We start from the raw sequence: 12,257 nt of genomic DNA, 5'->3' as shown, positions 1-12,257 counted from the left end.
AGATTGACCCCAATTAGAATGCAAATCACCCAATTGGGCGGAAAAGCACTTGACTTAAAAACGTCCGGTAGTTAATGGGAAGTTACGGACCAATCAATAAATGGTCTCAAACCCTTTGTAATTGAAATTCAGAGCTTCAGAGACTCAAACTCTTTATAAATCAGAAATTGAAAGGAAAAAACATCAAACTACTGCCTTCAAAGTAGCCCAATTCTAAGCAAGTAGGGGCATGGTTTTTGAGTAGCGGCAAGTGATTGCCAAGTAGCCCAATTGTGCACCTAAGGCGTGGCGTTGGCATCACTGGGTATGTTGTTTGTTTTAAATATGTGGGTGGTGGCTAGCTAGAGTTTTGTTGCAGTGCAAATAACAATAGAGCAATTCATAACCCAGAAGAGTGTACTGTGATGAAAAATTAAAACTACAAAGTACTGTAGATATTTGTAATGTAATTGTCAATAAAATCATATTCCATCATTAATTAACTTCATTCCTGAATGTCTTAATGTCAATGATTCAGTTGCATTTTCATTAGTGGCCTAAAACATTACAAAGAGGTACGCCCATGCAAGGACACAGTTCTTCCCCAAACTACATTTTCTCAAGGCCCCATTTACAACATGCACAAAGACAACATCACACACTGTAATTATGCGGTATAGGCCAGTATTATTGCGGCATTCAGACGCCCGCCATGAATATTTATATTTCCATCAGCATGTCATAATTGGTTCTTTCACATTATGAATATTTATGAGTTTATGAATTATCATTTAACCAATCACAGGCTTGGTACATTTCAAAACATAGCACAGCTCATGTGTACAATGTTTATACTTTTCTTCTGTCTTCACAATAAAGGAATGCTAGTTTCATACCTTAAAAATTAGCTATTCCATTTAAAATCCACACTACCCCTGTGGAAGATTTTGGAAATATCGTCTACAGAGGGAGTATGAATTTCAAATGGAATGAGCACATTAGGCAGTTCCATTTGAATTTCATACACCCTCTGAGAAAGATTCAACCTGAATCTTACAGAGCTAAAGCTATAGGGAGGATACGTTTCAAATGAAGCTGCCTAAAGTGTTTATTCCATCTAAAATTCATACTCACCCTGTGGAAAATATTTCCAAAATCTTCCACAGGGGGCGTGTGGATTTTAGATGGAATAGGCCAATGTAGTTCATTGAAGGTAAATTCAAGTATTTCATGCTTCTTATTACAGCACGATGTTTAGGTGAAATAGGTGCTGCCAACCTATCTACCATAGCACTAAGAGTGAACAGAATAGAGGATGACAACGCCAGCTATAGCACGGCGCTGGAAATATTTGACGACAACCCAACAATGAGACGTCATGTGGTTATTGTACATCTACTGAAAGGCTACCTGATTGATTCCAAGTAAGTAAACAAATGGGGAACTTGATCAGAATTTATGATAGGGGTCCATTTATCACTTGTTATCTACTTTACACAAGAGCCCCCCCCCTCTTCCCCCATCTTAATCTAAGTTATGGGTTACATTTTTCAATTTGGATAAATGAAGCAATAATGTGTATTGCCATGACCTACAGAATAACGCACTACCAACCAGATGACACTTTTTTGTTTAATGGACTTACAAGAAAAAGACAGACTTTCTTCTGATGCCAAACTCTCAAATTTAATAGTGTAAACTGGTTATCAAAGTTACCAATCAGGTCACACATCTTTAATTTTATTTTGATAGAGCAGATTGATTATGATCTTACAGACAATGCCTAGGTATGTAAATCATCTTGAAATGAATGGAAATCACTGATTCATTTTTAAGTTTCAATTCTTACATTTTTTTCCCTACTTATTTTAGCGTTGACACAGTGGAGGCGGCTGCAGGGTGTCTGAAGAATGCCCTATCAACTCAGGCTGGAGTGAAGTGTTATGAAGTTTACAAGGAGAAAAACATCGATACACTATTCAGCTTCTTGTATCCATTCAGACCAAACAAAAGAAAGGTAGGCACTGGATGTCATCATGCAATTTAATTTTGTAGGTGTTGAATTGCACCTTATATCTGTTAGGTCAGAAAAAAATATGATTGGTTGCCCTCAGCGACAGACCGAAAAAAATTGAATTCTTTTTTTTTTTTTTTTTCAATCATTTTTTATAAGAAACCTTAAATTTGGACAGTATCAAGGACAATTTATATTTGTTATTCATTCAATTTTAATTATTAAATGCATATTTTATCAAAATTTAGACATCCATTTAGACATAACAAAATAAATGTAGGCAGATGATGGTATCGTGCAATCCAATTTGATAAGTGTTGAATTGTGCCTTTTTTATCTGTTATGGTCAAAGTAGAGACATTTATATAATTATAAGGTGCCTAAAATGTGTATTGTCAGCTGATTGTGGAGTGAAGTGCTATAAATTATATACAAGGAGAAAATAGAAAGCGACTATTTAGCTCCTTGTATCTGTTCAGATTTAAATCGGATTTTGTTTTATTCTAAGAACTGCTATACCCCATGATAAAGTCAAAAGAGACCAGTGGAATGCTAGACATATCTTATCAGGTATTTAAAAAAAATCAAAAATGCATTTTCAGATGTGAAAATTTCAAAGAAAAAATTTGGTAAAATCATAGGAAAAACACCTGTTGAATTCTGCACCTTGAAAATGATTTTTTAGCATTAGATAAAAATGACATCATAGATGTATTTAATTGTATCCAAAAGGTGTAGAAGCATTGCAAATGAAGTAAAATGGTCAATTCATGATGGAAATTAACTTAAATTGATCAAAAATTGTAAAAACTGAAAAAGTTGATTTGAATCATGATTTAAATTGTGCTAACCCTGCAAGATACATCATATGACAATAATTTATTCAGTTATGCAAATATCAGTCTGTGAAATGGAACAATGGGCTATTCCACTTGAAATCCACACACCCCCTGTGGAAAACATGACCTTATATCCCACACAGGGGTTGTAGATTCAACTGGCATAGCCCAATCCAGTTTCTAATTTGAGATGGTTTATTTTGCCATATTACTGAATTGCAATGGTAAATTTTATGTATGTTAAAGCAATAATGTGTGATTTGCATAAAGAATGGATTCCTATTTAAATGTTTGTTTTCAATGATCATATTATCCCCTTTAATTTTGAGCCAAACAAATGAGGTATAACAAAGAAAATTGCGATTTCATTCCAGCGCCTACAATGTGTGTACTACGCTCGCCGACCGTAACATGTAATACTGCACGGAGCATCGCGCTTGGCGTGTGTACACATAAGCTGACATCCACGGGAGATGTTAGCAAGCAGTCAATCGATGAACTCTGAATAAAATCGGGTCGACCCGGTTTTAACATAAAAAGTTAAATTTTACTGTTCTTAAAGCACTTCAGGCTTAGTCTTTTATGTGGTATATTAGTACACCACTGAGCATTATAATTATGCAAAAAGTAGAAATCCAAGTAAAATTGAGGGCGTCATTGTAAAGCAAATCACACATTATGGCTTTAAGTAGTTGATTTTGACAAGCTACATACATACAAGGGGGTATCCAAAAGTTTTTGACATCACCCAGAAGTGAAAACTGATGAAATTTTGTCAGTGTATACTGTAATCACTGGTCCTTATGTACATTATGGTCCAAAAATGGTCTCATAAGTATGTTTACTTTCTTCACAGGTGGCGCTAGATGGGAAGTAGGCGCATAACCTTTTCATGATAAGATCCTCCACTTTCTTGAGTTTTTTCACTGTAGCCGCATCATCCGTAAGTGATGGACGTCCACTTCTTGGCTCATCTGTGAGGGACATGTGGCCGGTTTGGAAATTCCTTTTTCAAAAAGCAACAAGGCTCCTGTTAGCCTTCAAAAACTCTGTGTCCGATCGGACGCACAACTGTAAAGCCTGGTCGGGAAATGTGCGTCCCACAAAATTTGTATGCGTCCGTACATGTATGTTAATGTGTTGAACAACAGGGAATACAATTTTACAAAGCCCCGATTCCCGGTATTGCATCGCAGTTTAATGCAAATATTTGACTATTTCCTTTCAGATTCCTGATGAGATTTTAAAGATTTGTGTAAATATTATTGTCAATAACAAATTATGTGAATGCAAACTTGCTGACAATGTATGATTGTTTAGACAGTTGTATTTTCAAAAGCTTATCACGTCTCACTGCCGTAAGAGTTTTCATTCATTGACTGGTGACCTCGACCCGGAAGTGTTGCAAAATGGGAGTGGTTAAATGTGAAAGGTCAATAATTCGTTTACTGATTGGTGCATTGGTTATGAATATTAATTAAGCTTTATTAGGAGAATTAGGAGTGATCAGTCAACGTATTAATTTTCACGATTTTTATGATGATGAAATTGGTAAGCTTATAATCACTAATTTTGGGCTGAATCAACTTGCGTCCGACTGGACGCAACGGGTTGATGAAATTTGTTGAACATTGCGTCCAGCAATGCAAAAATGCGTCTGGACGCAATAATTCGCGTCCAGCAGGAGCCTTGAAAAGCAATAGTGCCATATGATGGGCAATCATCACCATAGATTACTTTCATTTCATCTTAGATTTTCTGAGCATTGTAGGCCTAACCCTTCAAATGCATGAACTTAATCACGCTGCGTGCCTCAATTTTCACCATCTTGCAGGTTATGCCCTACTGCCCATCTAGCGCCACCTGTGAAGAAAGTAAACATACTTATGAGACCATTTTTGGACCATAATGTACATAAGGACCAGTGATTACACTGACAAAATTTCATCGGTATAGCTCTTTCACTTTTGGATACCCATATAGCTATAAGTAGTGTATTAAGAAAAAGGGAAAGTTTATTAAATACATGTCCTATTGAACTTAATTACTTCCAGATTTCGAACACATCGAATACCACCTGTAGTGACGCACATTTTAAGCGAATAGTTGGCGACTCATCGCTATGGCAACCGATACATGGGAAGCATGACGATTGGGTGAGGAATTTGACGGTAGCGTTGATCAGCTGTGGAGCAGTCAGAGATGAGATGATGAGTGTGCTACAACCAATATGTAAAGTTAAGGTATGTAATAGGAGCATTCAGATTCTATTATATTCAGGCTGGCAAGAAGCCGTCCAACCGAAGAAAGTAGTCCAGCTTGTGTCAGATCTTTAAACGATCGCTCTGTGTGGTCGCTTTGTGTGGAGCAGTGTTGTAGTCGAGTTATCAACATCCGAGTCTGAGTCATCAACTTCTGAATCTGAGTCATTGATAGTCCGAGTCCGAGTCATCAGCTTCCGAGGCCGAGTCATCATGTATAAAAAATCCAGCACAAAAGTTCTTCATATTTTCCATTAACCGAACAGTCAAGACTATGGGGCAGTTCCATGCAGGCAGTGTCTCACAATTCACATTAAACAAGCAATTAAACATGCTTGTACTTGCAGGGAAGAAAGGCAAAATAAGGTTTTTGATTGGTCGATTTACGATTTTTATGAAACAACCAGCTCTCACCTCCTGCATTAATGATGGGAAGAATGAAAAAAAAGGTCATTAATAGAGAATGAATGTTAAATGTCCATATATAGTACTAGATAAATAATTTAAACTCTTCAGTAGATTTAAATAGTTTTTGTGTGATTAGTTTTTCACCATGACTAATTTTTCAGGCTACCTGCTACCAATTCCAGAAAAATACAGCACAAATTTTATTGGAATTAATGTTCTCAGGTTGAGTTTGCCGAGCGTGTTCTTCCGTATCTGATCCATGACATCCTTGCTACTGGGATTAAAGACTATAGAGATGTACTATCAGAACAAGTGGGGGCGCTGTTTGGTAAACATTGCGAGAGTTTAAGCAGTAACAGCAGCAGAGCTCCAACTCCACTACCAAATGCTGGTAAGTTGTTGTTTGTGGGTAAAATCAACATTTTCAATTTCTGCAAGTCCAGATGATTTTGATTCAAGTTAATATAGTTTAGGTACAAACAGGACGAATGTGACGCATCATCCAAGGGGGGGGGGTATACACATTCAAAATTATAAGCAAAGTTAAAATTCTAACTTATTGAAAAGACAAAACCCTTCTGTTTCTTGATACAAAAAATACACAATTGCTAGAAACCAATTTTCAACATAAGATGATGGGATAAAAAGCTAGACAAAATGAACAAATCACAGAATAAAAGAATTCTAGATGACAGTGAAATTTAAAGCAGGTCAACAAAAAGCCACACCAACAAGGAAAATATGGAAGGCTAAACATAAAAAAAGGAAAGAAAGCAGATGAAAGGTGTAAAATATGGGTGACTATTCAAATCTTTGATCCAAAGTCTTTGTCTGTCTGCACTGGTCCTGTCAGTCGACCGTTTGCACCCTGTCCTTGTCTGTTGTCTGTAGGCGTCTTTTTGTTTTTGCACTGGGGGTAATCATGTCTTTCGAGCTTTGCTCTTGTGATTGTCCTGCCATCCTTTTCTTTATATTTTTGATACTGTATATGATCTGATGATGGTGAAATACGTTTGAACTTGAGATCACATGGAAAGACAAAAGGGACAAGGAAGTAGAATTGGAGACAACCAAAGTTTAACTGAAAAGGATTGCCTGTGCTCCTACAACCTGACACACAGAACAGCATGGCCCAACCATGTGGTACCAACGTCTTTGTCAATTAGCTTCCGCTCTAAGACCGCAAAGAATGCATGCCGAGAACCAAGGTGGTCTAAAGTTGAAAGGATGATATGATAGCTGGAGTGACCTGCATGACCAAACCAAGCCAGATAGGGAGTGGAAGTAATTAGTCTGTAGTTTTGTGATCTATTTGACTTCCATAGGATGTCGTAAAAACTCGATAGTTAGGATATGTGCTTACTATTGAGCGCTTTTGAAACATGCAAACACAAAAGTGTAAAGGGTTTTGAGCAAATCATTGATACACATAGGTTATCTACGAACAAGTAAACCTGTGTCTCAACCCCATTAGCTCAGTTGGTAATAAAGCGCCAGACTTTGGTACAATTTCATGTTTTCAAAAGCACTCGATAGTAAGCACATGTGCTAACTATCAAGTTTTAATGGTATCAGTGGTGTTGTAATTCATGCTTTTGGGTCTGTCTGTGGGCTATAACGGTGGTATCTTCAGTATTGTAGGATGAAATGTCTTGTGTCTGGTTTGTCTCTGTTTATGTTTAATGCATTCACAGTGCTCAAGAAGTTGTTGTCAGTGCCCTTTTGGTTTCACCAACATACTGCTTGAATTGAACACACTCTTGCAGGTGATGAGGTATGTGATGTTGGTTGATACAGGCCGTTGCAACTCGTATACCAGCGCAATGCATAAAGGTGGTGTCACCGTCGGCTTCCCCGTGTATTACCCGCCAGCGCCATTGATAAGTCACGGCCGCTGCCATTAATATTGAATATTGCTACAGTTCATTTGTTTATGTTTCTTATATTCTTTCTTTTATAACTGTGACCATTTATACGTGTACTTTAAATATTACCTGTCATGACTGTATCCGTTTGTTTGGTAAATTTTCATGAAATATTGATAAATTGAAGAATTTGTCATTAAACCCTGGGCGCCGCCATTTTAGAAAAGTGAAGAAAAATGCTGCTGCCACCACGATAGTACTAAAAGCTACCTAAAAAAATATGCGTAGTGCTGTGGAGACTTACGTTAACATGACGTCACGAATATGCTAATTAAAGAAAAATGCTGCTGCCATCTACGTCCACATGTTGCAAGCGTGACGATCGCTGACCTCACATCGACGATCGGAGTTGCAATTCCATCGCACTTCGTGCTCTATTCTTTATTCCATGGTTGATATAAGAGGATGTTACATACATACATATACAATTTGCAATAAATACCTAATTTTTATATGATACAATTTATACCTCGCATATCTAATGAAAGGTCTAAGCGCCTTTACAAACTAACAAACTACAGCCAAAGCTGGAATAAAAACAAACAAAAATACAAAAGGAAACAAACAATTACATAAAAAGGTGTGTTTTTAACAGTCTTTTGAAAACATTAAGAGAAGCAGCTTTTCTGATGCAGAGAGGGAGCATGTTCCACAGCCGAGGTCCAATAACAGAAAAGGCCCTGTCACCTGTTGAACGATAAGTTATAAATAAATAAATAATTAATAAACAAATAAATAAACAAATAAATAAATGAGTTTGGGGAATTTGGAGACTAGTATGATCAACCGATGAACGAAGGTAATGATGAGAAATGCTTATGAAGCAATATCAGAGGAGAGGTATGTTGGTAGACAGCCATTTAAATATTGGTACATATAAACAAGCAACTTAAAATTAACACGTTGGTGGACAGGTATCCGATGAAGCCTCGCCAGGTAAGGAGATATGTGCTCACGTCTCTTACCTCCGCAAATCAGGCGCACAGCTTTATTTTGAATATGAAGTTATTGCTGAAAGTTGTTGGATGGAATACCTTTTTACTTCCACCCAGCACCAGTATCAGGAAGTACCTTTCTTCTTCCACCCGGCACCAGTATCAGAAAGTACCTTTCTTCTTCCACCCGGCACCAGTATCAGGAAGTGCCTTTCTTCTTCTTCCACCCGGCACCAATATCAGAAAGTACTTTCTTCTTCCACCCGGCACCAGTATCAGGAAGTACCTTTCTTCTTCCACCCAGCACCAGTATCAGGAAGTACCTTTCTTTTTCCACCCGGCACCAGTATCAGAAAGTACCTTTCTTCTTCCACCCAGCACCAGTATCAGGAAGTACGTTTCTTCTTCCACCCAGCACCAATATCAGAAAGTACTTTCTTCTTCCACCCGGCACCAGTATCAGGAAGTACCTTTCTTTTTCCACCCGGCACCAGTATCAGGAAGTACCTTTCTTCTTCCACCCGGCACCGTATCAGGAAGTACCTTTCTTCTTCCACCGGCACCAGTATCAGGAAGTACCTTTCTTTTTTCCACCAGGCACCAGTATCAGGAAGTACCTTTCTTCTTCCACCCGGCACCAGTATCAGGAAGTACCTTTCTTCTTCTACCCGGCACCAGTATCAGGAAGACGTAGTGCTTTATTCAGGTTATTTACATAGTACATGGAATTACATGCACCTATGCTGATTTGCGTCAAAGTCCTCTAATGTATGATTTTGCCAATCAAATGTAATGTTGTCGAGCATAAGTGAATTTTAAACACAGTTCTTCAACTTACACTGGTCTTCAATGCCAACTGATGTTGAGACCGGGTAAAAAACGGGTGTTGAACTCCGTCGGTCAGATAAATGGATGAGCGAGTCGTATGTGGGTGGAAGTTAGAGGCATCTCTTGTCTCTGTTTAAGTTGTTCCCTTTTCTTTTGATGTGGACTGCTTCTTTGACTCCTCTACGAAACCAATTGTCCTCTTTGCCAAAGATTTGGACCCCATTCCAATCAATAGAGTGGGTGGAGCGTATTGCATGTTCCTTGACCGGGGATGATGATATTTTTCTGTGTACACAGAAGTGCTTTAATTACATCACTATTTGTCTTTGTTAGTTATAAGTCTTATTTATACGTCCCAGTTGTGTGAAGCTCCGCTCAATAACGATCGGCGAGCTGAATCACTCATTGATGGGTGCTGGAATGAAATAGCCGTTTTCTTTGCTTTACCTCATTTGTTTGGCTTGAAAATGAAAGGGGACAATGTGATCAGTGAAAACTAAAAAATTTGTGGAAAACATGATGAAATCTATATCTTTATGAAAATTACACATTTTTGCTTTAAAGATTTTGCTTCAAGTAATTAGTATCTTCTGGTAGCATCACATTTTCAAGGTCTGATTTTTCATATAGAGGAATCCAAATACACGCATTCCTACACCTGACTAGCAGCCTTTAGTTGGGTCCCCGACCGCTACAATGCATCCAAAATGTGTAATGATTCGGCCTTGGCGGAAATTTTAAAACTGCATTCCATCACCCGTTTTACACCTTCCGCGAAAACACAAGTAGACAAAAGAAGTTTACAACACAATACAGTTCCAACAGTTGTGCAAATAAAAGCCGCCTTACACCTAGAGAAGGTCGAGGAGGGTTAATAGAATAATACAATAGAGATAATTCCGCAGGTAATCCCGTCGCATCTATTCATAGATGTACAAATTAATGAACAAAAGGACTAGGCCTATGTATGAATAGATGCGACAGGATTACCTCTATTGTATATTATTATTCTATTAACCTTCCTCGTCTTTGCATCTTCTCTAGGTGTTAGGCGGCTTTTATTTGCACAATCGGGTGGTCAAAACCCCAGGTTGGTGCTAGCGGGAAACCAAAGATGGCCGACCAAATCCTGACCATGACTTGGCTCGTTGGATTCGTCTATATCTTTAAAAACAATCAACAGGGGGTGTGAATTTTCAGGATTTTCCTGATTTCAGCATTTTTTGTATTGATTTTCAGTCCGTTAGGGGGTATTTTAGCCCAATTTCACACTGTTTTTCAGGATTTCTACTACTGTCAGGATATTAAGTTTTGAATCACACCCCTGCAATAGACTACAGCAAATTTATATAATAATTCACTAGACAATGCAAAATGATTAAGACTAACATTACTGTTACTTTACTTGCTACAGATACTGGTTCAACTAGTCTAAGTCTGAAGTCTGTGCAAGTGATGTTGGATGTTGTACATTATCTGAGAACCCAGCAGAAGCCATCCAATGTGTGAGTAACTGCACCTAGAGTAAAAACAAAATGTTTATCAGTTAAATGTTTTTCAAGTTTCATTTGACCATCCAAAAAGAATAGTATATTTGTCACAATCCACCGTGTGTAATTCTCAATAATATGGATACGGTCTTTTTTTTTGAAGAAAAATGGTTGTGACTTGGTATCATTATGGCAGAAGTCAATGTGTTTGCCCTTCCGGCATCTAGATGGAATGTGATATGTCACATATTGAAGGTGAGAAAAACTCCATCAAGTAAAAGACAAAATCAATTTGCCCTTTCGTTTGTTTCTTCTTTTTAGGCGATCAAAAGGGACAGCATGGGACAATAATTTCTGGTTAGATTTGAACTATTTGGAGGTTGCTAAGGCTGCACAGAGCTGTAGGGCTCACTTCACATGCTTACTCTATGCTGAAATATGGTGCGATGTTCAAAGGTATGTGTTTCTTTGCTTTATCAATTTTCAAATTTCTGGATTTGCTTTAACAGTTAGTGTTTCTGGGTTCTTCATGTTCTTATCATCATCAGCGGCTAATTAATTACACTTGGAGAATAAAAATATTGTTTTGAAATTCAGCCATTTTTGGGAACATATTTTCCAAAATCTTCCACAGGGGTATAGTGTGGATTTCAACTGGTATGGCCAATGCCGGTACAGAAATAGTAAAGTAATTGAAATTGGCAATTCTTTGTCATCAAACTACCTATTCCTGTACCTACATTAGTTATTCCTTCTCATTATTTAGTTCAGTTTGTCTGTCTATTTGTATAGTGTTTCTGATCACATTGGGTTGGTGTACGTACCTTTCTCTTGTTTCATTTGATCGCATATTCAAGCTACCCTCTTGTATCATTTATTGATCCTTGTTCATTGGATTCTTTACCTATTCCTGTACCTACATTAGTTATTCTTTCTCATTATTTGGTTCAGTTTGTCTGCCTTTTTGCATCTAGTGATTATCATCACTTATTTGCCCACATCAGGTTGGTCATGGAAGAAATAAATAAGAAGGAACCACAACGACTTCGATCGGCCAAGTTTTAATCCGCTTATCTATTGACGCATGAAAAGAAAAGCTATCAATGGTTCTTCCTTTCATGTATAGTCCATGTAACGCGATCGCTGCTTGGCGAAAGTATGATTCTGGAATTTCCCTGATGCTTTGAGCATGCAAAGTAGCTTTGTTTCGGGTTTACAGTCAAACTGTTTTCTCGATCGTGTTGTGTAGAAAATGTACTTTAAAACATCGAAAAGTTCATCAAAATGAGCCGTTTATTGCTGAGTTTCATCTTGATAAAATAAGGTAAGATTTTGGTGACTTCATTGCGTAAATTTTCGATGAAAAATAGATGTAATGTTCTTAAATAATTCAAAATGTTCCGGTTGAGTCCGGTACATGAAACCTGATGAATTAAATAGCTTACATGTGTATAATCGTAACTAGCTAATTCGTTTCAGTGCCAAAGACTGCCAACTCTGAGAAAATAATCATCAAAGTTTGGGCAAAATGGAAGATGGAGATGAAGGGCGCCATCTTGTTGTCAAGTCGAACCTTCC

At 37.7% G+C, this 12,257-nt stretch overlaps 1 protein-coding gene across 1 annotated transcript in view; it reads left to right on the top strand.

Annotated features, from left to right (window-relative positions):
* Window positions 1–12,257, top strand: part of LOC140141622 (serine-protein kinase ATM-like) — a 128,796-nt gene that overhangs the window by 82,864 nt on the left and 33,675 nt on the right. Inside the window, exons 37-42 of the mRNA XM_072163533.1 lie at window positions 1,226–1,403; window positions 1,852–1,996; window positions 4,887–5,075; window positions 5,724–5,892; window positions 10,604–10,694; window positions 11,001–11,135. Coding sequence (XP_072019634.1) covers window positions 1,226–1,403; window positions 1,852–1,996; window positions 4,887–5,075; window positions 5,724–5,892; window positions 10,604–10,694; window positions 11,001–11,135 — 907 coding nt within the window. The remainder of the gene's footprint in view (window positions 1–1,225; window positions 1,404–1,851; window positions 1,997–4,886; window positions 5,076–5,723; window positions 5,893–10,603; window positions 10,695–11,000; window positions 11,136–12,257) is intronic.

Source organism: Amphiura filiformis, chromosome 19 (assembly GCF_039555335.1).
Source record: "Amphiura filiformis chromosome 19, Afil_fr2py, whole genome shotgun sequence".
Taxonomy (NCBI): Eukaryota; Metazoa; Echinodermata; class Ophiuroidea; order Amphilepidida; family Amphiuridae; genus Amphiura; species Amphiura filiformis.
This window is presented reverse-complemented; position numbering and strand designations above follow the sequence as displayed.